Source organism: Bathycoccus prasinos (genome assembly GCF_002220235.1).
Source record: "Bathycoccus prasinos genomic : Chromosome_4".
NCBI lineage: Eukaryota > Viridiplantae > Chlorophyta > Mamiellophyceae > Mamiellales > Bathycoccaceae > Bathycoccus > Bathycoccus prasinos.
Window position 1 is genome coordinate 271,272 of NC_024005.1, and position 23,246 is coordinate 294,517.

Consider the following 23,246-nt stretch of genomic DNA (forward strand, 5'->3'; position numbering starts at 1 on the left):
GGACGACTCGGTCGAGGAAAACTTTGTTCGTTTTTCCTCTCGTCGCATGATGATGAATTTTTTTTGACGATTTTTTGCCTAAAAATAGACCAAAAAAACGTCTCTTTTTGAATTCGCACGACACACACATGCACACATGTGCAAAAATGATGCGACGAAAACAAACGACAGGAATAATACGAACAACAGAGTCGCGCGATGTTGGGCGCGGGCGAGTTGTCGACGACCAGGTGTGTGCGCGATGAAAACGACTTTGGCGCTCTTTTCTCCCCCTACTTTCGAATACTAATGCACGGAGAGGAGTTCTTTCTTTTTTGTATCTTTTGCACCCCTAGCTGAGCGTTTTTTTTTCTCGGAAAAACACATCTCTGATCTGATATTTTTTCTAAAACAATAGGATTGGTGCTGCTCGTATGTCTGCTCTCGATCGGGTTCGCGTCGCGTGCGGTGTACGAGCGTCGGTCGACAGTTGTCGTCGACGTGAAGTTGACCGCGTACCGCGCGAGGTTGACCACGCACAGCGATCGGGACGAAACTTTTTTAGCCGCAAGGAAACACTTGATCGAAGAGCAAGGGAAGAGGAAGTATTTTTATCGCGAGTTTCCGCTGGTGTTCGTCGGGAGCGAAGGAGATCGCGGAGATCCCATGCGGAGCGAGAAAAGAGTGAGAAAAGTACGGTCGATGATGGATTTAATGTTAGTGGAACGAGGGGCGAGGTACGGGGCGATTCCGAATAGCGTTGATTGGAACGAGTTGATCGTAAACGCGATGTTGGATTTTAGCGAAGAAGAAGAAGAGCGTACTAAAAACGCGTACCAGAGAGAAGAGAATGTGATTAAGTTGTGTGAATTAAAACGAGCGATTGAGTCTTCATTGGGGTATGAAGAGGCGTGCGCGACGCGAGATCAAGTTTTGGGAGGGTATCACGCAGGCTGGACCTTTTCCTCGAAAACGTGCGCGCCGCCGTGGAGCGTTTTTGACGTGAACTTAGTTTACATGAACGTGGATATTTGGCACACCGCGTTTCAAACGTTGAAAGGACTTTACGTCTATGACGATCGTGATGGTGATAGCAACAACAAAACTGAAACAACGACGCGACTTCTTCAAACAGCCGTAAATATTTGTGGTGAGAATGATACGACAAGTCTTTTAAAGGCGAATCGCTTGTGCGAGAACGATGGATTCGCGTGCGAGGAGCGAGGATGCGGGGAGAGAATGTACGAAAACGTTAATGAGAGTGGCGAAATGAACATGATAGAGCAGCCAAAGATGTGCAATTTAATAGGGGACCTGGGCGTTTGCGATTGGATCGAACGCGCGAAACCGACGACGGAGGAGATTAAAATCATTTCGGAAATGCCATCCGTCGAGGAGGAAATTGAGAACGCTTTTGCGCCGTGCGATTCGGAAACGATTTTGGATCAAGTGCGAAGAAGTTTGCGCGGTTTGAGAGTTTTCATCTCGTGGGCGAATAAATGGGAAGCGTTTGAGGTTGTGACGCGTCCGTGGGAACCAATATTAGATTTCGATACGTTCGGGTTCCGGGAGGATGAAGACGATGAAGGCGTTACGACACGTTACGATAATATCTCAACTTTATCTAAAAGAAAGTTTGGCGCAACGCGACTCATATTCCAGAGGAAGAAAAGCGACTTGTATCGCGGCATATCCGAAGAAGATTCCATTCGTTGGGTAAAAAACTCCTTCGAGCGCACCATACGAGAGTGGAGCAAAGAATACGACATCGAAAGCGCGTTAAGATTTGAGACAGACGAGACGCCGCCATCCGATCGCGTCGCGTGGCGACATTGGCAAACTTACTCTTCTCTCGAGCTCGAGCAGCTCGCAAACGATTGTCAATGGATTATTGCGGCATTCGGTGCGTGTTTCGCACTCGTATTCTTTCATACTGGAAGCGTTATTGTCACTGTCGTCTCGTGCATTGTGGTCGCCTCGTCGCTCGTGTTCGCGATATTTACTTACATCCTCGGTTTAGACAAAGTTTGGGTAGGTGTTTTACACTTTCTCGGCGTGTTTTGTATTTTAGGCATCGGTGCAGACGATGCTTTTGTACTGGTCGATCACTGGAAGCTTTCAGCGAAACTCGTTCCGGTGCCTAAAAAAACACGCCGCGACGACGACGACGACGAAGACGAAGACAACGACAACGAAATTGAGAAGTCGACACGGTGCAGAATGCGCAATACTGGTTACTCAATAGACGCAGAAGCGTGGCTGATCGATCGAATGTCGTGGACGATTCAAAAGTCATTCTTTTCCATCTGTTGTACCTCCGCGACAACCACGACCGCTTTCGCCACGCTCATATTTTCAAACATTGAACCTTTGCGATTGTTTGGCATTTTCGCCGCGCTGTCCGTGGCGTTTTGCTTCTTCGTGACCATCGCGATGGTTCCAGCGAGTTTGATTCTGGACGCGCGTTTATCCGAGCGAAAGCGACGGTTCTTTGCCATTGTCAACGCACCCGGTGGACGATCTTCAAAAGTGGTACCGAGACGCGTGAAAGTTGTCACCGCGATGGAAGGCGGCGTCGGCGGCGCAGGCGAGAGCGGCGAAAGAGAAGCGAAGAAAGAAGTTGAAGAAAAACAAGAGAAAAGACTCGAGCGCATTGAAAGTGACACGTTTCCAAACACGAGCAGAAGATCGAAAAGCTATGGCAACGAAGCCGAATTGTTCGCCTCCTCGTTTGAGAGAAGAATCTCAGATGATACTGATTACGATGAAAAAGAAAAAAATATGACCACCAAAATGAACACGAAGCGCAACCTGATGGACGGTTACTTCGATGACGACGACGACGACGACGACGACGACGATAACGTCGTAAAACAACTAAAAAGCAAAAGATATGGAACGAATCAAAAACACAAACGAGCAAAGTCATTCGGTTTTTTCGGCGACGGCGACGACGCCTCGATGAGAACGGTAAACGGCGCCAACGCGGCGCGGGATCGCCAACGCCTCGATCGACTGAAACGCGTTCTTGAACCGATTAACGACGCTTTCACGCGCGTAGATACCGCGCGTCGCGCAGCACTAGGGTTTGCTGCCTCGCTCAGCGAAAGTATTGGTAAATTTGCGATTTCAAAACGGTATCCAGTGCTTATACTTTCATTCATTCTCGCGGCGTACGAGGCGTACGTGGCGTCGACCTTGAAACCGCCAGACGGGTCGTCGCATTCGATTTGGCCCGAGTCGTTCAACCCGAACGTTTTCGCTCGACAAAACCGCGAATACATCCCGTACGCCAGACGTGAAGAAGCCATTCAACTCCACTTTATCTTTGGCATCGATCCGACAAAAACCAGACAATCGTCCGGATTCGACAAGACGTTGCGCTTTGAGGATACCAAAGTTGCATTCGCTGAAGACTTCAATGATGCCAACGTCGACGTTCAGAAGTGGATGCTCGACTTTTGCGAATTATTAAACAACGATCGGCGGATATTGAAACCGAGCTTAAAATGTTTCACCCAAGAACTCGACGATTGGTCGCAAAACTTCCGGTACCCGAACCGCGTCCCGTTTGCGAACGCGACGCAATACGAGCGGTACGTGGAAGACTTCATCAACGACGCCACGTTTAGAGCCGGGGAGAAAGGCGGGTTACACATACCGCACGTCATTTCCACCGATGCTTGTGCGTTAAAGAATAAAGATGCCTACGGGTTTGAAGACGAAAACATCGTCCTTAATGCTTTGGAGAAGCTGAGAATTGAGTTGCGCGAGATATGCGAGTTTCTCTCGGATGAAGAAAATTTGGCTTTGATGAATACCAATGTTCGTTATTACAACAACGGCACACGCGTTATTAACGCGACGACGACGACCAGCATACCATCATCGTGGAGTGATGAGCAGCTCCGCGCGTTCGAGTTAGCTTCGCAGTTCATGATCGAGAACGAAGAGTATGATTTAAACGTGACCAACGACGGAGAACTTTCCGCCTCGCTCTTCCCGCCCGGAGGAGACTATTACTACGGGACATCATCGACGACTCTACCAACCGCGAAAGATGAAGAAAACGTGAAGCATTTAGCGTTGGCGTGCTCGAAACTGAGCGAAGAAAATACCTGTAAGCGCGGGATCATAATTTCCGCGTCCATAAACGTCTCCAGCACAGCCTCTCAGCACGATATAGTAAACGCGAGAGACGACTGGGAACGGTGGTTCCAACAGGCGCTTTCTACCGCGCCAGATACCGTCCGCGGTTCCGCTTTCCAAACTTCCTCCGCGTGGTCTTACGCAGATACCGTCGAGGAGCTCGCGAAAGGCGCAAAAACTGCGCTCGTTGCTTCCTTCTTCTTCGCGTTCATCGTCGCCTTCTTCGCCAGCCGCTCGTTTGCCATCGCTTTCGCCACGTGCTTCTCGGTCGCGTTCGCCTGCGCGGCGAGTCTTGGATTGAGCGCCACCTTCCGCGATTGGAAGTTTGGGGTCATCGAAAGCGTGTGCGTCACGTTGTTAGTTGGTTTATCCGTCGACTACCCGTTGCACGTGGCCAGCGCGTACGCCGCAGCATCCTCGAGCTTAAAAAACGCCAACGACGACGCCAACGTTGTTGGAGAAAGAGAAAGAAAAGAACGAGAACAAGACAAAGAATCGTTGTTCGAAAATACCCCGACTTCGACGACTATGACAGCAACAAAAACAAAAACAAAAACAACAAACGACCTTCTGCGTGCCTCCCGCGCGCTCCAAGCGATCCGTTCCGTCGGCCCTTCCGTCATCGCCGGCGCGTTCACCACCGCCTCCGCCGCCGGTTTCCTCTTCGCCGGCTGCGTCATCGTCTTCTTCTCCACGTTCGGCGCGTTCGTCATCGTCACCTTATGTCTCAGCGTGTTCTCCTCAGCGTTCGTGTTAGTGGCTGCACTCGCCGTCGTGGGGCCTTTGTGAGTACACGAGTGATGCATTGATTGAAAATGATGACGCGTCGTCAGATGACATATTAGCGTATTTTTTTTTCTTCATCTTTCTCAGGTTATTTTTGTACACGTAACCTCGATTAAAAAGCGCAGACAACACACACGCAGACGCGCTCACTTTGCGAGCACACATCGTCAAAGTCTGACCACAAAACACGCAGAGTTCACTTCCTCTCTTTATTATTAGTAGTATTATTAGTATTTAAAACATGTTTTTGGTTCCAATAATTCTTCTTCTTTTCCTAACGGTCTCGGGAACATCGCCTCAAGCCGCCAGGGGAGAGGCGTGTCCGCACCATCAAAACAAGAACGGAACGAACGAAAAATACCACTCGCGCGCGTTAAACGCGGGCCAAAACTACCACGGGGATACAACTTTACCAGATGTAATTTTGAACGAGTTTTCAGTCGTGTATACCGACAGAGCGTTGAACTCCATGTCCGATACGTACGTACAGATTCATCGAGAGTTGAAACAGGTGTTAAAAGAGGCGTACAACGCGGACAACGCGGTGTGGTTACCCGGAAGCGGGACGTACGCGATGGAGGCAGTATTTCGACAGTTCGCGTCGGATGGTGATACGGTGTTGATTTTACGCAACGGGTACTTTTCCTACAGGTGGACGGATATCATCGAGCAAGTGACGAGAAGTCTCGGCGCGAAGGCGATCGTCGCGCGAGCCGAGGTGAAGAAGCGAGACGGAGATCGGTGGCCGAGAGTGCAACCGATGGCAATCGAGGAGGTGGAAAAGTTGATCGAGAAACATAAACCGCGAGTGGTGTTTGCGCCGCACGTGGAAACGAGCACTGGGGTGGAGTTACCCGCGGAGTACGTGAAAAGAATCGGCGAGGCGACGAGAAAATTTTCGGATGGAATTTTCGTGTTGGACGGCATCGCCGCCGGCACGACGTGGATCGATACGAAATCGAATTTGGTGGACGCGTACATCACGGCGCCACAGAAAGGATGGAGCGCGCCCGCGTGCGTTGGAGTCGTCATCTTAAACGAAAGAGGTGAAAAAGCAGCGAGAGGAACGGATTCGGTCGGGAGCGCGTCGGATTCGATGGCGTTGAATTTACGTAAATGGTTGGAAGTTTCCGACGCGTACGATAAAGGCGGGTTCGCGTATTACACCACGTTACCGACGGATTGCATCGCGTTGTTTCGAAACGCCGCCTTGGATTTGAAAAAATATAACTTAGGTCGCGCGAAGACGACGTTTAGTAAACTCGGCACGTCGGTCGTCGACATGGTCGTCTCCAAAGGCTTCCAAACGGTCGCGCACCCAAAATTCCAAGCCGCCGGCATCGTCGTCATCTACATAAACAAAAACTCAAACGCCGGGAAGAGTTTCAAATCTGTCGGCACGCAAGTCGCCGCTGGTGTCCCGTGGATGTTGGGAAATGCGCAACCGACCGACGTGACGACCGTTCGGTTCGGCTTGTTCGGGAACGACAAGCTGAAAAACATCGACGAGACGACGAAGACGTTAGAAAACGCGTTGGACCAGATTAAAGACGAGTTGTTGATACCACCGTAACTTACTACTAAAAAAAGTCGTCGCCATCCTCGCTCTCTTCTTCAACGAGAGACGAAGACGAATATAAAGAAAGAGAGAGAGAAAGAGAGAGCGACCGTTGTCCTTCGCGTTTCCTTCGTCGCAGATGTGTTGATATCGTGTATTTACATTTTCTGGTGGCATTACCAGCAACAGCAAACGTAACAACGTCACTCGTACCGTGAACACACACATCTTCTTTTTCGGTACATCTTCGCTCGGTACCCTCGCGACGACGACGGGATATTTTGAAAAGAGTGCGCTTCCAGCTTGTGTTTATAAAGTACGTTTTACACCACTTAAAAAAACCCTAAATATGTCCCTTTGACAAAACCGAAAAATGAATTTTTTTCTCATGAAAGAGCGGCTTCAGAACGAACAGATTGGTGTTGGATTTCAAAGTGTACGCACGATGTGGTCGCGAGACATGCCTCGAGAGGAGCGGATTCGAAGCTCTCGAACGCCGTCGACGATGGCATCTTCGACCACGTCTTCTTCTCACAATTTTCATCATTCGTCGAATAATTCATCGCCGATGACCACGAGAGAGGACGACGGTGCGAGTGGGAGTCCCGATTTTGGAAAGGCCGCGCGCAGCAGTCATCATCATGGAAAAGTCGATTTTGGAGGCACACTCGTCATCGACGAACGGACGCCTTTATCGTCGCTCAAAGAAAACAAGAATAGCAATACTAATAATAATAACATCGGGAACATCGTCATCAAACAAACGCCGGAAGGGTTACCGAGAATTAAAACGAAGAAAACAGAGGACAAAACGCAGCGAAGCGAATTCGGTTGGCGAGACTTCTGCCCAGGCGTGGTCTCCGTCGCGGTGGCGTTTTTCCTCTTCAGCGCGGCGAACGTGGTGTGGAAATCGGGGAAAGCGGAGGAATGGTACGAACAGTTTCGAGGCCACGCGAGATACGTCGGCCCGGCGACGTGTTTTAGAGACGCGAAATTGAGCGAGGAGCACTGCTTACCGCACTTTGCGATTCTCGGCGCGAGTACGAGCACGGGGCGGTTGCGAGCGGCGCTGAAGGAACATCCGATGATTGATAGCGATGCGAAAGCGGTGCACTTTTGGAACACGCCGTACGGGACGAGAGCGAGTGGTGGGGAGATGTGCGAAGGGCATCAGAGCGAGAGAGGCGCGGCGATGTTGAAGGCGTACGTGGACGCGCTCGTGCCGAAAAAAATCAAGCGAGGCGAGGCGAGGGACAGTCGAGAAGTCATTCCAACCGGGACTTCCTACGATAAGGATAAACATAAAGGGATGATTTACGGAGATTGGTCGGATACGAGTTTTAGTTGTTCGTGTTGCGCGAAAGCGATGAGGAACACGTTGCCACGATTAAGGCCGATTGTTGTTTTAAGCGATCCGATTGAGAGAGCGATGGAGAGGTACGCGATGGAGAGCGTGGAGAGTAGCAATGATAGCGGTGATGATACGAACGCGGCGAATTACGGCGGCGTCGGGGCGTGCGCGAAAACGTCAAAATCCTCCGTTCAAGCGTTCCAAAAGATGAAGCGCGATTTGAACAACTGCGGCGGTTTTAGCGGCTCGAACGAGGACGATTTGAGCAAGTGTTTGGACGCTCACCCGGTACTCGGCGCGTCGAGGTACGACCATTACTTGTCTCTGTGGAAAGACGCGTTTCCGAATTTGTTGGTGTTGTTCGAGGAAGATTTCTCCGGCAAAGATAATTTGGAAGCGACAACGAGACGCGTGGAGGAGTATTTAGGTTTGCACGAGCACGACGGGTACGACTTTGGGCAAATCTGGAACGCCATCGAAGGCTTGGAAAAGAACGCCAAGAGAAAGCAATACAACGACGAAACGAAAACGGCCATTCATGACGAGTTACACGAAGACATTCGTCTCTCTGCGATTAAGAACTTGCGAGTGATGGCCAAGCACCACGACGCGCCGGAAATCCCATCCGAGTGGGTCCAAAAATACTCCGATCCTTCAGAAACGACGACAACCAAAACAGACCAGCTCGTCGCCTCCCAAGTGGACGCGTCTAAAAACAGTCGACGAATGCTCAAAGACTGGACGCCACAAACCGCGAGAGGTAAACTCTACGGTCAGCCTACTTCCTTCTCCGCGTTCGACGTCGAACCGAAAATTCTCGCCGAACTCAAAGACGAAGAAAACAAAGATCATCAATTCGCGTTTGTTCCGGTGTTGCACAAACAAAACGCCTTGCGCGTGGCGAACCAATTCCGCGCGAACGGCGAATGGATCACCGAACTCGGCTTGACCGAGTCGCAAAAATCGACCACGTTTCGCGAGTTATGGCGAGAGGATTGCACGCACGCACAGCAATGGGACGCGTCCGTTGGGTGTTGCGGAGAGAGTTGCTGCTTCGACGACGACGACGACGAACAACAACAATAACAACACCAACGAGAATACCGACGAGACGACGCCAGACGTCAGATGAGTTACGCCACGAATGATGAATAGAGCACGCGATAGAAAAGTAGCCGTAACAACGCGTGTGTGTATATATATGTAGCGACTTTTAATCAAGTCATAATAGGAATGTAAAAGTATTTGAAAGTAATCGAAGAGAGCGCTTTTCGCTGCCAAAATCAGACAAAGCAGTACATAGTATTTTAGACAAAAGATCGAGAGAAAACCGATCAGATTTTTACGCGCACGCCATAAATAGTCCTCCTTCAACGCGCGTACACGCGAATTCATCTTCAACAGTCCGTCCGCAGAAACGATGTCGAGAAAACACGTCGCGTCGGTTCTTCACCGCGCTTTACTCGCCGCGCGTTCGCACTCGTCCTCGTCGACCGCCCAAAAAGCGGCGATGACACACGGCGGTATTTTGAACAACAACAGCACCGTTGCGAAAAATGATGAGCGAGAACAGCAAAATGTGGGGAGGAGAGGTACGAAATTAAGGCAGAATGTGTTACATTCGAAAGGAAAAGATATCGATGGACGTTTTCGTTGGGTTGGATCTGGGATAGGTCGCTCGCGTCGCGCTCGTTCGCGCGCATTTCCGCGACGGATGATTTTTTACCTTTTGGACTACTCTTTGAGAGATTTCATCAACGTAAAATAATAATACTGACTTTTGTACCATTTTTCTATCATCAATCTCACATGACAGGCTACGCGTCCGATGCCGCGGTATCCACCTCTGGAAGCAACGGAAACGGTTCCATGGTCCCGGTGAACTCTGGCGCCATCTTGAACGCGTTGAAAACGCCAAACAGCGAACCAAACTACGCGCAGGAAAACCATCGCGTGGATAAAATCGGAGACCCGGACAAGAGAGCGTTCACGTACTTCGTCTTGACTGGCGGTCGCATGATTTACGCCTCGGCGATTCGCTTAGCGGTGTTGAAGTTTTTAATGTCCATGTCTGCCACCGCGGATGTGCTCGCTTTGGCGTCTTTAGAAGTGGACTTGAGCAAAATACAACGGGGGACGACGACGACGGTGAAGTGGAGAGGGAAGCCGGTGTTTATTCGAAGACGAACGGCGGATGAGATCGCGAAGGAGAACGCGGTGGATTTGGGAGAATTGAGAGATAAGCAAGCGGATGCGGATAGAACGCAGAACCCGGAGTGGTTGGTTGTGGTTGGGGTGTGCACGCATCTTGGGTGCGTGCCGATTGCCAACGCCGGCGATTACAACGGTTGGTTTTGCCCGTGCCACGGGAGTCACTACGACGCGAGCGGGAGAATTCGTAAAGGACCGGCGCCGGAGAATTTAGAAGTTCCGGAATATTCGTTCCAAGACGAGACGACGATGATCGTCGGTTAAGTATAGTGCGTTTTAATGAGCTAAATCTAACTATCCAACACTTGTACTCTTCGCGAAAATTCTACTAATTTATTCTATCGTTTTTAAGTTTATCCTGCGAAAGGAGTTGATTCTCGTCGCGCAGTTTTCACACGCGAACCCTTTCCAATTGCCTTCTGCTTTACACTCCTCCAATCTCGCCGCGGCGCAATAATAACAATAGCTACATCCACACCGTTTCGCGACGAACGCGTTACACGGAATAGGCGCGTCGCCGCACGCTGCGCAAATAGCGACGTCCTCGTCGAATCCATCCTCTCCTATTCGAACGGTCGAGGCGTCTCGTATTGTCCTCACCATCATCCCTCCCAGTCGTTTATTACTTTTCTTCTCTTTCCGTTTTCTTCTATTCGTGTCTTCGTCTTCTATTTCCTCTTCTTCTTCTTCTTCTTCGTCGTCGTCATCGCTCTCTTCTAGTCTCGCCGCCGCCTCTCCTCCTTGTTGACGAAAGCCGAGCACGTACTTCGCCCTCCTAAAGAACTCCCTCGCCCCTTTGCTCTCCATCATCGGCATCACTACCGTTTTCCCAACCTCCGTAATCTCTCTCATCGCCAACGCTCGATTCAAATACTCGAACGTCATCGCCCTCCCCGCGTTTGGATTTTCGTGCGCGAATCTCACGTTGGCCGCTCGTTGCGGCACGTTCGGAAACTTCCCCGAGTACAAGAACAAAATCAAATTCATCGTTCTCGCCACCGAGTGCGCAGTTCCTAACAGTTTCACCACTCTCGACGTCGTGTCATCTGGTAAGCACTTATTGGCGGCGAAATTCGTCGCTTTCGAGTACAGGTATTTACACAGAGAACCGCACAGCAAAAGCGTCCATTTTTGCTGCTCTCTTATGCTCCCGAATTGGGCGATTCCTTTCTCGTCTAAATACGTCACGTTCATCATCTCCATCCCGGGCGTTGGTTTTGAAACTCGCACGGTTTTAAACCAGAGTAAGAATTCCAGGAATACCTTCATCTCTTCTTTGTATTTCGAAGCTATGCTTTCGTCGAAACAATCGAAACACTTCCCGAGTTGCTTGAGGAAGATGATTTCCAGGAGTTCGTTATCGAGTTGGTGCGCATCCAGTTGGCTCACTCGTAACACGACCGGTACGGGAGACGAAGAGGACGCATCACCTGAAACTCCTTTTCCTTTTCCTTCACCGGTTTGGAGCGTTCCGTTCGAAGAGGCCGTCACCACCGCCGGTGAAGAGGACACATTCGTGGTCGACATTTTTTGTAAAGAAAACGACGATTGTGTTTTTCCCCAAAGTTCGTCGGATGAGATGACGCAAACAACACTCTCACATCGATGACAACACGTCGCGAGCAGAAGATGGAAAAGGAGGAGGAAAACGTAAAGGAGGAGAGAATTTTACGATGATGATTTCAATCGAAGCGACGAAAAAAGGCCGACTTTCGGTCGAGCACGAAAAACGCAAGCATTGGCTCGTCACGAAGATACGAAACGTCTCGGGATGCGACGACGCGATTGACGCTTTGTGCTCGCGAATATCGAAGCGTCTCGGCGCGCAAGCGAGAGCGGTGCGGGAAGGAAAAGGAGAAAAAGTCATCGAAATTCAAGGGAAACACGAGGAGACGCGCGTGGAAGAGGTACTCGCGAGAGAGAACGTAAAAATCGTCGGTTTGCGACGAAAAGTTGAAGTAGTACCAAAGCGAAAAGAGGAAGAGCGAAAAGAACGAGCGAAACCGAGACACGCGAACAAGAAGTACTGGGACACAAAAACCGGGTTAATCAAAGATTCGGTCAAGAGAGGTGGAGAAAAGGACAATGGCGAAGATCCGGTGAAACCAGAGGACGTGTTGCGGGTGAAACAGTTGAGAGAGACGAATAAAGAGTTTGCTCGATTTTGCGAGTTGATGAGGCGTTATCCGTTTTGGTCGCATAGGTACGATAAGTTGGCGGCGATGTATTTCGAGAAGAGGAATGGGAAGGAAGACGAGGAAGACGAGGAGAGAATGAGGAAGAGGAGGAGGTGCGAGATTGCGTTTGAAGAAGAAGAAGAGGATGTGAGAGATGAAGATCGTCGTCAACAGAATCATCCGAAATCGTTGGAAGATTTGGGGATGGTCGCGTCAGTCTCGGATTTTAGGATGTCGAGAGAGGAGAGAGCGAAAGCGGCAAAGGAGAGGATGACGGCGGCAAAGAGTGCTGTTGGTCCACAAGATGCGACGAGAGAAAGCAAGCAGCGCGTGGAAGAATACGAAGATATTGCGACGAAAATGCTGCGCATGCGCGGCTTCGCGCCGGCGTCGTCTAAGAAGAAGCCGGCTACTTCTACGACTGCTATTACAACGACCACGACGAGACAGAAACCCGCGATGCCACCAAAGAAGAAGAAGAAGGACGTTAGAGCTGGAATTCCGATCGGTACGAGTGTAGGATTCGGAAGGAAAGCGTGGTCGCAGAAACAATTCGATGAGGAAGATTTGAGGATGTCGACTACAGACGAGGAAGAAGAAGAAGAAGAAGAAGAAAACTTCCAACGAGTAGCGTCGAGACCACTGGTCGGTGGACGCTTCCTCGACAACAAACGAAAAGACGAGAGCACGTTTCCATCGTTACCTTTGTCTCGCGCTGCTCCTCCCACGAGAGCACCAGAACACCGATTGCCGCACGAAGAGTTTCAGCAAACGACAATGTCCGAGGAAGAGGCTTTAAAATTAGCGCTTTCGCTCAGCGCGGACGAACACGCTCGCGAACGAATAAAACTCGACGAAGAGCTCGAACGAGAACTCGAAGTCGCTCGCGCCGTTTCTCTGAGCTCACGAGAAGAAGAAGAAGAGGCACGAAAGCAAAGCTCTCTCTCCGACGACATCGCCCAAACCTTGCGCCAACTCGGTTTCGACCGAGACGTTTCCGAAACGCTCGCCAACGACGTCTTACCGGCGATGCCGACGCGCCAAGACGTCATCGACCTCCTCGGTACTTTAGGCATAGAGAAACACGTCGCCGCAGATTTCGCCAACTTTGTCGTTCTAAACAATACTCACGAGGAGGACGAGAAAGATTTCGCTTCACCCTCCCGCATCATCAACGACGACGACGAAGACACCGCGGAAACGACAACGTTCTTCAACCTCTCCTTGCGAGAACTCACCGGCGCGGACTCCAATCGAGATCTCATCGAATACGTGCAAACAATGGAACACCGAGAAGATGCCGGCGAATTCCTTCGAGACTCTTTCGGAGGGAACGAGGAAACTGCACGTTTAGGACAGCTGATTTGGGACGCTCGTAGTCGTCCACGCTGAATATAGAAGAAAATAGATATACTAGCGGAGATAACGCACGCGTTTTTAGATAGAGACTTTTAAAAGAGCTCTCACGTGAGAGAATTACCACACAACAAAGAATTCTAAAATATATACGCAAGAACACGACACACATAATAATGTCGTCGTTGTCCTCTTGTTGCATGTTGTCCTCTAGAACTGCGACGACGACTTTTCGGCGAGCGTTGTCTCATTTCGCCGCGTCGTCGTCGTCGTCGTCGTCTGCATCGAATTCGATGACGAGGTTGCACCACAATTTCCCGAGCCGCCACCTCGTCGTGCACAAAGGATTCTTCCGAGAAACCGCCTCTCAAACGTCGTCGTCTCCAGGAAACGAGGACACAGACGAGGACGGTTTCATCGGCAACGGGGACGTGTTCGCGGAAAACGCAAAGGGTGATCCGATTTACTTCGGAAGGAAGAACAAGAGCCAGCTGAAAAGAGACGCGAATAGGCACAAGAATTTGGCCAATCAATTACTCGCCATCAGTCCGAAGACGTTGAAGAAACTGCCCGGATTACTGAGCGTAAACAACGAACGATTGTTGGAAGGACTGTTGGAGTGTCAGAAAACAACCTCACACATCGCGAAAAAGCGCGCGGAGCAGCTGGTGGCGAAACAATTGAGAGGGTTAGAGGAAGAGGAGTTGAAACCGTTGGAGGAGGTGGTGGAGCGGGTGAAGTTGGGCGCGGAGGGCGGGTTAGCGCTCGCGGTGGATCCGAGGGCGGACGATTTAGCCAGAAATTGGCGGCAAAGACTGACGATGGTGGCGAAATCGGTGGAAGAGGAAAATATGGTTGGAGTTTCGAGAAAAGAAGCGTTGGAGGAAGTGTTTCAGGTGATGCAACGAGTAGAGAGCGAGATGAAGACGGTGTCGTTTACGAGACAGGAGTTGGTAGACGTGGCGAGGAAAGCAGAGACGGAGGCGAAAGAGACGGCGAAAAATTCGGAGGAGTTTGCGGATCGACAGAGACGAGAGGCGATGGGGGAGATTGTTTTCATGGACGACGTGGACGAGGAGTTGGAGGAAGTTTTCTTGTTGAAGAAAAGTAAAGGAAATACCGCCGCGAAAAGCGGCTCGAAGAAGAAGAAGATGAAGGCCAAGAAAACGTCGATGAAAGGTTTGCTTAAAATGTTACGAGACGTCGCCGAGCACGCGGTGTAGCAGAGTGCGATGCATACATATACATACCTGTATTATTTTGTAAGCGATGCTATTAGTAGTACTACTATTTAAACTACTAGTAAAAGAATAACTATTTTCTAAAGGAAAGAAACTTTTCAACGCTCTCCACGCTGTTCAAAAACGAAGCTGAATTTTCTGTATCCTCCAAGAGAAAACCATACTGCTCGAAGAATAACGACGCATTCGTGTTGCCAGAGCGCGAGGGCGCGTAGGAGATTGTTAGCGGTTCGTCCACATCTATGGAACCTTCATCCGAAACCACGAGTTCGAAATATTCTTCCTCTTTTTCTTCGTCTCGCGCGATAAAAAAACTGTCGTCGCAAATCTCCGCCGTCGCAATTTTCCCTTGCTTGTTCTCCTTCCCAACGTTCGTCCGAACGAAACAGTTCGCCTCGAAAGAGTGGTTGCAAAAGTCAATCAGAGGTGCATTCCATCTTCTCTTCTTATCGTCCGCAAATATACGACTTTGTAAGAAACTCCTCATTCGCGACAGTTCTCTCTTCTCCTTTTCGTCGTCGCCGCAACATCCGTTTACGAACGCTCGATGGTCTCTCCGACTCCTTATCAACCGTTCTCTCAGCGTCATATCTTTCACCCATCTCTCGATCTCCTCTTCCTCCATGTATATCCCAGGCACTCTCGGTGCTTCTTTCGGTAAACTCTTCAGCCAAACCTCGTGTCGTTTCCTCTCCTTTTCGTCAAACACCAACCGTTTCGCCAACGGTTTCGACCAGGAATAGATATCTTCGTCTTCCTCTTCTGATGACGATGAAAGCACCACGAATCTCGCGCGCATCGGTAAAGAAAGAACCACCTCTCCCGCTCGTAAAGGTCTGTTCGCAATCAACGCGTACCCTCGATCTTCGATATCGTCTTGCCCGACGCGCACTCTCTCGCGCGCGTTGAAATCATTTTTAGCGACGGTTTCGATGAAATGCACGAGCGCGTCCGAATCTTCTTCAAACGACGACGACGATAAAAACGACTTCTTCCTTCTCCTCCTCCTCTGTCTTTTCCCAGCCGTCTGAATCGTCTGAATCGTCTGAATCGTCTGAATCGTCGCTTTTCGAAGAAGAAAAAGCATAAATAAAGCGCGCGTTAAAGTTGTGCAGGACGACGACGGGGAAAACGTTTCATTCAGAGCACAGAGGGGTGCCCAAAATTTCTCGCGAGGTATATCTCTCTTTTATCGCAATCAAAACGAAAGAAGAACAGCACTCGTTGAACTGATGAGTAGAGAAACGGATACGTTGGTACGTTTTGTTCATGAATTAATGAATTTTTTAATATCTTTGATCAATCGAAATAACAAAACAACAAATACAACTACAAGTATACAACAAATGAAGGTGTGCCGGATAAGCGCGCTCGGAGATGACGAATATATTTAGTTTCGGATCGGGTTTTTCTATCCCTCAACGAATAAACTTCTTCTGTTCGACTCTTAAGAGTGTCAAAAAACAGAAGAATTTTAAAAGCAGGAAATGAAACCTTTCGCTGATTAGGCGCCGGCGGCTTTGCGCTCAGCCGCCATCTTGGCGGCGGAGGCGGCGCGTCTCGCCGCGGCTTCCGCGTCTTCCTTGGCGTTCTTGGCCTTCTTCTCTTCCGGGGTGAGCGGCTTCTCGTCGCCACCTTCGTAGGCGTTCCAGTTGGATTGGCCAGCCAAGGAGTTCTTGAACGTTTCGGAATCGTCTCTCATCGGCGCGGAGAAGTTGTCGCCAGAGCTGTTCTCAAAAGAAAAGCGAAAGAGATGGTGAGTGTTTTGTTTGATGCGTCCAAAAATTCTCTTCCGAAAAGAGAGAAAAAAAATCAAAAAATCAGCCAAATTTGGCGACGTGTCAAGCACAGGACACACGACGTGTACACGAACGGAGTGGATAACAAAACGAATTCTCTCGACCTAACGCGTGTTCTTCTTCTTGAACGAACGCATGAACGCGTGAAAAACGAATTAAAGAATGAACGAATGAATGAAACGGCGTTCGATTCAATCGCCCGTTCTTTCTTTCGTTCTCTTTTTAAGAAAGCGCGAGAGAACGCGCGCGCGAAAGTCAATCGCATTTCTCATCATCTTCATCATCATCCAACGTGGAAAACATCATCCATCGGGATTTCTCTTTCACCGCGCGCGCGCGTTTAAAAGAGAACGATACGCGCGAAAAACATAAGAAGAACAAGAACAACGCCACCACGACTCACCGAACTTTGACGCTTCTCTTGGAAACGACGTTCAAGCGAACGGATTGCGCAACAGCGGATTGGGTAACAGAGAACATTATGTGTGTGTGAGTGTTTAAGTGAGTATAAAGTGTCGACGTGGGTCAGTTTTATGGCGAGATATCTGTGATTTTTTTTTTGTCTTTTCGGCTGAAAACTGCTCTGCTCTTTCTGTTTGGTGTGTTCGTTTCCACAAGTCGAGAGAGAGAGAAGAATGTTTCTTTTCGAGAGGAGCAGAAAAGAAAGAGAAAAAGAAAGAGAAAAAGAAAGAGAAAGAGAAAGAGAAAGAGAAACTTTTGTATCTGTATCTAAAAACGCATTTTTTTTCATTTCCTCTTCACTTTCTCGCGCGCGCATTTGCGCGCATTTGCGCGCGCATATAATATCACTTTTTTTTTGCGTGCGCGCGCGCACGCGCGCGAGAAAGTCACACGCATTGCTATCATCGATAGAGATCTATCGATGATAGTGGGTGGAAGGGTGGGAGCTCTTTTCTTCATCGTTTGCTTTCTTTCTGTTTTAGAGATACAAATCGAGCGTTTTTGTATCTCTCTATCGCATGGCAGATGAATGAAAAATGAAAAGAGCTGGGAAAGAACGGACAAAGGGGGTTCGAGTACGGAGAGTTTTGACTTGCGCGGGCGAGTTTCTCTCCTTTTTTGTGTTCTTTTCTTTGTCGTCGTGTTATTGCATATCTTCTCTCTTCTTCATCGAAGAAGAAGTCAACGACGACTTTACATGGAGGAAAGAGCATTTTTTGGGAAAGAATTCCAACCTTTCATTTGAAACGGATTTTAGTACCGGTGGGGGAGTTTGTATCGATTAAAATCGAGAGTTCTCTCCTTTTTTTTTGGATTGCAGAAACAACACAACGTCTCTCGAGCATCCATTTGCGATGCTCAGCCTATCATGACTCTCGGCTCTCATGAGATCGATCGAAGAAACTTTGATAGGTGAAGTACGTTGATTTTTGATTGAAATATATCATTGAAAATACCATATGTTTAAGTCCATATGCGTATTTTAGTCGGCGGCACTACTAAAACCCGTTTCAAAGTCTCAGTCCTGCTGAGGCGAAGTCTCATGTTTCCATGAGACGGCGTGGTGGACCGTCGCGACTCCGTTCCGCGGGGCTCGAAACATGCTTTTTGAAACCAACATATTACCCGCCACATTCTGTGTGGCATGTTTTAGAAAGTTGTAATTCCTAGTTCTTGAAGAGTTTCTTTCTGCTTTTCTTTCTCGTCGTCGTCGCTAAGTACTTTTTTTTCGCAGAAAGAAAACAAGCAGAGCAGCTTTTTAAGTTTTTTGCTTCTTTGTCTGTCTTTTGCTTTTTTTCTTTCGTTCGTTTCACACAAGAGAGAGACTTGCGTTTTAAGGAGAAAAGTCATCTCACACATCGTCATTATATAAAGCACGATTCGTAGCACACCGCGCGCAGACGCAGAACGCAAAAGCGCACGACATCAGAAAAGAGAGGCGCTTTTTTTTAAGCTTCGCTTCTTTGTCTTCTTCGGTTTAAACGTTCCCTCATTCTTTACGGAGTCAGAGAGAAAAGTCATCGCACATCCAGTGAAATTCGAAAGTCAACGCCGCACTTCTTCGTGACATCAAGATGCAAGTGTTACAAGTCAACGCACGCCGCGAGACCGGGAGAAAAGCCCAAATGCAAAACATATCCGCGGCGAAAGCGGTGTCTGATGTCGTTCGAACGACGTTAGGCCCACGGTCGATGTTGAAGATGATTCTGGACGCCTCTGGAGGCATCGTGATTACGAACGACGGGAACGCGATTTTGAGGGAAATCGACGTGACGCACCCGGCGGCGAAATCGATGATCGAGCTCGCGAGAAGCCAAGACGAGGAAGTTGGAGACGGGACGACGAGCGTGATTATCTTAGCCGGGGAAATTTTACATCTTTCCATTCCGTTTTTGGAGAAAGACGTGCACCCGACGGTTATCGCGAGAGCGTTTTCAAAGGCGTTGGAGAAAGCGGTGGAGATTATCGACGCGAAAATTGCGTTTCCGTTGGACGTGGAGAACAGAGAAGAGTTGTTGAAGATTGTGAGGTCGAGCGTGGGGACGAAGTTTACCGCGAGGTTAGGGGATTTGGTGCCGAATTTGGCCTTGGACGCGGTGCAAACGGTGAAGACCGTAGGCCCGGACGGCAAGTCGGCGGAGATTGATATTAAAAAGTTCGCGAAAATGGAAAAGATTCCCGGTGGGGCAATCGAAGATTCCACCGTTTTGAAAGGTGTCATGATGAATAAAGACGTGTGTTTACCGGGTAGGATGTTAAGGAAGATTGAGAAACCGAGAATTTTGTTGCTCGATTGCACTTTAGAATATAAGAAAGGCGAAAACCAAACGAACGTGGAGATTACGAAGGAGGAAGATTGGGAAGTGCTTTTGAAAATGGAAGAAGATTGGATCAAACAGCAGTGCGATATCATTTGTTCGTTTAAACCGGACGTGGTGATTACCGAGAAAGGCGTCTCGGATTTGTGCTGCCATTACTTGGCCAAGGCAAACGTGACTGCGATTCGACGCGTGAGAAAAACGGATAACAATCGCATCGCCCGAGCGACGGGCGCGACCATCATCCACAGACTGGAAGAGTTGCAAGAATCCGATATCGGTACCGGTGCCGGGTTATTCAACGTCGAGAAAATTGGCGACGAATACTTCACGTTCATCGTCGATTGCGATGAACCGAAAGCATGCACGATTGTCTTGAGAGGCGCCTCGAAAGACGTCTTGAACGAAGTGGAGCGTAACTTAATCGACGCCATGGGTGTCGCCCGAAACATCTTAAAAGACCCTCGCTTACTCCCAGGCGGTGGTGCGGTCGAAATGGCCATCTCTAGAGAACTCTCCAAGTTTGCAGATACTGTCCAAGGGACGGAACAACTCCCTTTTCGCGCCATCGGCACGGCGTTGGAGGTGATCCCGCGAACGTTGGCGCAAAACTGCGGCGCGAACGTCATCCGAACCTTAACCAAACTGCGCGCGAAACACGCGGAATCTCCAGACGGAGAAAACTCCACGTTTGGTATCGACGGTGAAAAAGGAACCATCGTCGATATGAAAGCCTTGGGCGTTTGGGAACCGTACGAAGTCAAGGCGCAATCGTTGAAAACCGCCGTGGAAAGCGCGTGCATGTTGTTGAGAATCGACGACGTCGTCAGCGGGTTGAGGAAGAAAAACCGAGACGGGAACCCCGGGGAGGTTGAGAATATGAGTCCAGAAGAGGACGACTAATAGAGTGATCGAAGAATTCGATCGAGGAAGAGGAGAGGGAAATGAAGAGAGAGAGAGAGAGAGTAAATAAGCTTTTAAGTAGTAGAGTAATAATGAATAAAACTGTAGGACGAAGCAAATTAAAAAAAAAGAAAAAAATTGTTCGAAAGAGCTGCTCTTTTTCTGCACACCAAAGTACGCTTTTCGAATACCTGAGAACAACAACGACAACAACTTGAACGCGTCAAAGGCAGATTTTCGTTTCGATCATCTCGAAGCACGCAAAACCTTGCTTCTTCTTTTTCTTTTTCTTTCTCGCAGAGGAGAGAGAGAAATGTCCTCCTCCTCCTCTTTAAAAGATGATGAGGACTTTGAAAATTCAAAATCGATTGGAAAAATGGGAAAGTGGCAACGCTTTTGGTCGTCGTCGGCGTCGCTCTCCTCCTCCTCGAAAGTCATTTTCAACCCGCATTTAATGTGCCGCGATTCTCTGAACGAAGTTCTGGAGAAAACAAAACACCTGCGCGCGTTGATGCGTTTGTGTTTGCACGAAGACAAAGAAGAGAAAAAGTCAACACCAAATTCGAAGAAAACGAAATTGCGCTCGCGGATGCTCTTGTTCGCGCTCTTGGAACTTTCGACGCAAAAAGCGAGCACGGAGACGTTCAAGAAATCGAGCCAAGCGTGGACGTCGATCGCAGTTGGGAGACACGCGGACGCGATACGACCTATTTTAGAACATTTTTTATATTTTGGTCTTTTGTCGAGACCGCTGGCGACTTCGGCCGGGTACGTGAAAGTCGACGTGGAGCGAAGGTTGGTGGAGCGCGCTACGGAGGCGACGGCGAGGAAGTTGTTCGAACGGAGGAGGTTGTTAGATTTAGAGTCTATTTTGGACGACGACGACGACGATTGCGGGAAAGTAAAGAGGAGTAATAATAATAATAATAATAATAATAACGCGGAGAGCGATGTGACGATGATGCTCTTGAGAGTATTGATGGAAGCGGAAGATATCGTGGCGTTTGGGATACCAATGGCGTGCGAACGCGCGTGTTATGCTGGTTTTGGATTGATTGAGTCGATGTTAGCTTTGGCGTACCATGGGAGAGTCTTGAACATGCATTTTGGCAGAGAGAAGTGTTTGATGGCGCTGGCATTCGCGTTTGCCACCGCGAGGGTGAAGAAGAGAAGTGAGAAAATGCGAGGGAAAAGGAGCGAAGGAGGCGGAGGAGGAGAATTCGTCGCGAAGAAGGCGAGGGAAACCGTTGCGGTGGCGTTGAGAGATGCGAGGGCCCTGAGTGCACCGTACGCGTTAGAAGAAGACGGGTTTGATGATGGATTATCTTTGGTATCCTCTTCCTCCTCCTCTGTCTCCTCGTCTCGGGCGAAACTGAACGCGACGTCCCTGGCGCTCTTCCCAAACGTCAAAAATGCACTCGAGCTCGTCAAGCGGCGCTGCGTGGATACGTATTTCTCTGGATCAAAATCTATCGCGCTCGGTGCTTTCATCAACAATTGGACTATTATTGCGAGCGTCCTATTGACTGCTAAATCTGAGAAACCGTTTGGTATTGGTCAAGCTTGCGTTGCTGCGATTACATCCACCCACAACGCCTTCGTGAAGCTCGAAGAACTATTCTTCTCGAGCGCGGATGGCGAAGGAAGATTTGGATCGGTCGTTTTAGATGCCGCGGAGACACATTGCGCGAACGTATTAAAGCTTCAAGCGGTCGTTGAAGCGCGAGATGTGCACAAATTCACTCACGGCGACATCGTGTATCGGCGAGAGGATGATGGCGAAATCAACTGGGCGCAAAAACCAATCTTGGAGTGTGAAAAGTTGACGTTGTACGAAGACGCGTCGTACGTAAGCGCGAATAGTGTAAAAACAAGAGCAAGACCATTGGTAGAATCCTTAGATTTCGAACTCAACGCTGGAGAGTTGTGTTGCATATCTGGACCACCGGGTTGTGGCAAAACAACTTTGCTGCGAGCGTTTTGTGGATTGCATTCCGCTGGCACTGGTTCCATCGTTTCTCGATTTAATACTGGTATTTGCTCCAACGGGCTGTTTACGGATGACTTTTCGTACGATCGTGAAGGATATCCTAGCACAGAATACGTCGAGATCGATACGGAAAAGGAGAGCAGGGATGGTAGCACTGCCGGTGCAAAGATGATCCGCGATGGAGACGACACCACGTTCTCTCTACTCTTGAAAAGAAGACAAAATATTGCAGTGGTGCCAAAATACCCGAATTTCCCCAGGGATGGCGAAACGCTACTTGGCAACGATGTTTCCGTTAACACTCCAGATGATGAATTGTTTGTCTTTCCAATTCTTGAGCGACTTGGGCTCGGGCGTTTTTGTTCAAGTGAGGCAATCCAAGAATGCCGAGTGACGGGTTGGAACAATGTGCTCACTAGAAGCGAACGCGTCGCGGTTGCGGTGGCCAGAGCGGTGGCCAGAGAAGCGACGTTGGTTATCGTGAGAGACAATTTGAGTCAAATGGAATCGAGCGCGTTGCGAGCTGAAGCGTATGAGTTGCTTCGAGATGCCAACTGCGCGGTGGTCGCGACATCGTCAACACTTTTGGAGGAAAAGAACAAAAAGAATAAGAGCGACGAGGAATTCAATGAGTTTGAATTTGTCGTAAGTTTGTCAGCCGGAGATAAAAAGGAGTGGAAATTGAACGTGGATAAAGGATATCTTTCACACTCGGCAAAAAAGAAAGCGCGTCCTACGGAGGACGGGCGTTTGAATGAGGACGAGAATAGTGCCATTTTGAATTCAGCCGGTCGAGCAAGACGGGCGCCTTTTGATGCACTTCAGCGCAAGTTTGCGAAAAAAGAAACAGAGGAAGATTCAAACATCAAGCGAAAACTCGCGTTGTAAAAAGAGGTATTAATAATTTGTATATTACGAATGTTAATGAAGCACCGCGTATTGTTTTATTCATCACCTTGTTTACAA

General features: G+C 49.1%; 11 protein-coding genes across 11 annotated transcripts; 8 read left to right on the forward strand and 3 right to left on the reverse strand.

The window, feature by feature from the left end:
• Positions 1 to 684: 684 nt before the first annotated feature.
• Positions 685 to 4,917, forward strand: Bathy04g01480 (resistance-nodulation-cell division superfamily; the record flags this gene model as incomplete). The annotated part of the gene is made up of 1 exon (XM_007513632.1): positions 685 to 4,917. The coding sequence occupies one exon, from the start codon at positions 685 to 687 to the stop codon at positions 4,915 to 4,917; it is 4,233 nt and encodes a 1,410-aa protein (XP_007513694.1).
• Positions 4,918 to 5,155: 238 nt separating this feature from the next.
• Positions 5,156 to 6,487, forward strand: Bathy04g01490 (aminotransferase, class V; the record flags this gene model as incomplete). Its single annotated transcript, XM_007513681.1, has 1 exon — positions 5,156 to 6,487. The coding sequence occupies one exon, from the start codon at positions 5,156 to 5,158 to the stop codon at positions 6,485 to 6,487; it is 1,332 nt and encodes a 443-aa protein (XP_007513743.1).
• A 358-nt stretch (positions 6,488 to 6,845) lies between these two features.
• On the forward strand, positions 6,846 to 8,909 carry Bathy04g01500 (Predicted membrane protein (patched superfamily) (ISS); the record flags this gene model as incomplete). Its single annotated transcript, XM_007513334.1, has 1 exon — positions 6,846 to 8,909. One exon carries the CDS (start codon positions 6,846 to 6,848, stop codon positions 8,907 to 8,909), a length of 2,064 nt encoding a protein of 687 aa, XP_007513396.1.
• A 334-nt stretch (positions 8,910 to 9,243) lies between these two features.
• Bathy04g01510 (predicted protein) lies at positions 9,244 to 10,298 on the forward strand (the record flags this gene model as incomplete). Its single annotated transcript, XM_007513708.1, has 2 exons — positions 9,244 to 9,496; positions 9,640 to 10,298. 2 exons carry the CDS (start codon positions 9,244 to 9,246, stop codon positions 10,296 to 10,298), a joined length of 912 nt encoding a protein of 303 aa, XP_007513770.1.
• Positions 10,299 to 10,367: 69 nt separating this feature from the next.
• On the reverse strand, positions 10,368 to 11,561 carry Bathy04g01520 (predicted protein; the record flags this gene model as incomplete). The annotated part of the gene is made up of 1 exon (XM_007513785.1): positions 10,368 to 11,561. The coding sequence occupies one exon, from the start codon at positions 11,559 to 11,561 to the stop codon at positions 10,368 to 10,370; it is 1,194 nt and encodes a 397-aa protein (XP_007513847.1).
• A 146-nt stretch (positions 11,562 to 11,707) lies between these two features.
• Positions 11,708 to 13,603, forward strand: Bathy04g01530 (unknown protein; the record flags this gene model as incomplete). Its single annotated transcript, XM_007513443.1, has 1 exon — positions 11,708 to 13,603. One exon carries the CDS (start codon positions 11,708 to 11,710, stop codon positions 13,601 to 13,603), a length of 1,896 nt encoding a protein of 631 aa, XP_007513505.1.
• A 140-nt stretch (positions 13,604 to 13,743) lies between these two features.
• Positions 13,744 to 14,790, forward strand: Bathy04g01540 (unknown protein; the record flags this gene model as incomplete). Its single annotated transcript, XM_007513636.1, has 1 exon — positions 13,744 to 14,790. One exon carries the CDS (start codon positions 13,744 to 13,746, stop codon positions 14,788 to 14,790), a length of 1,047 nt encoding a protein of 348 aa, XP_007513698.1.
• A 91-nt stretch (positions 14,791 to 14,881) lies between these two features.
• Bathy04g01550 (unknown protein) lies at positions 14,882 to 15,895 on the reverse strand (the record flags this gene model as incomplete). Its single annotated transcript, XM_007513723.1, has 1 exon — positions 14,882 to 15,895. The coding sequence occupies one exon, from the start codon at positions 15,893 to 15,895 to the stop codon at positions 14,882 to 14,884; it is 1,014 nt and encodes a 337-aa protein (XP_007513785.1).
• Positions 15,896 to 16,312: 417 nt separating this feature from the next.
• Positions 16,313 to 16,510, reverse strand: Bathy04g01560 (unknown protein; the record flags this gene model as incomplete). Its single annotated transcript, XM_007513339.1, has 1 exon — positions 16,313 to 16,510. The coding sequence occupies one exon, from the start codon at positions 16,508 to 16,510 to the stop codon at positions 16,313 to 16,315; it is 198 nt and encodes a 65-aa protein (XP_007513401.1).
• A 2,133-nt stretch (positions 16,511 to 18,643) lies between these two features.
• On the forward strand, positions 18,644 to 20,290 carry Bathy04g01570 (T-complex protein 1 subunit gamma; the record flags this gene model as incomplete). Its single annotated transcript, XM_007513781.1, has 1 exon — positions 18,644 to 20,290. The coding sequence occupies one exon, from the start codon at positions 18,644 to 18,646 to the stop codon at positions 20,288 to 20,290; it is 1,647 nt and encodes a 548-aa protein (XP_007513843.1).
• Positions 20,291 to 20,603: 313 nt separating this feature from the next.
• Bathy04g01580 (putative iron transport system ATP-binding protein) lies at positions 20,604 to 23,168 on the forward strand (the record flags this gene model as incomplete). The annotated part of the gene is made up of 1 exon (XM_007513800.1): positions 20,604 to 23,168. The coding sequence occupies one exon, from the start codon at positions 20,604 to 20,606 to the stop codon at positions 23,166 to 23,168; it is 2,565 nt and encodes an 854-aa protein (XP_007513862.1).
• Between the last annotated feature and the right edge of the window lie 78 nt (positions 23,169 to 23,246).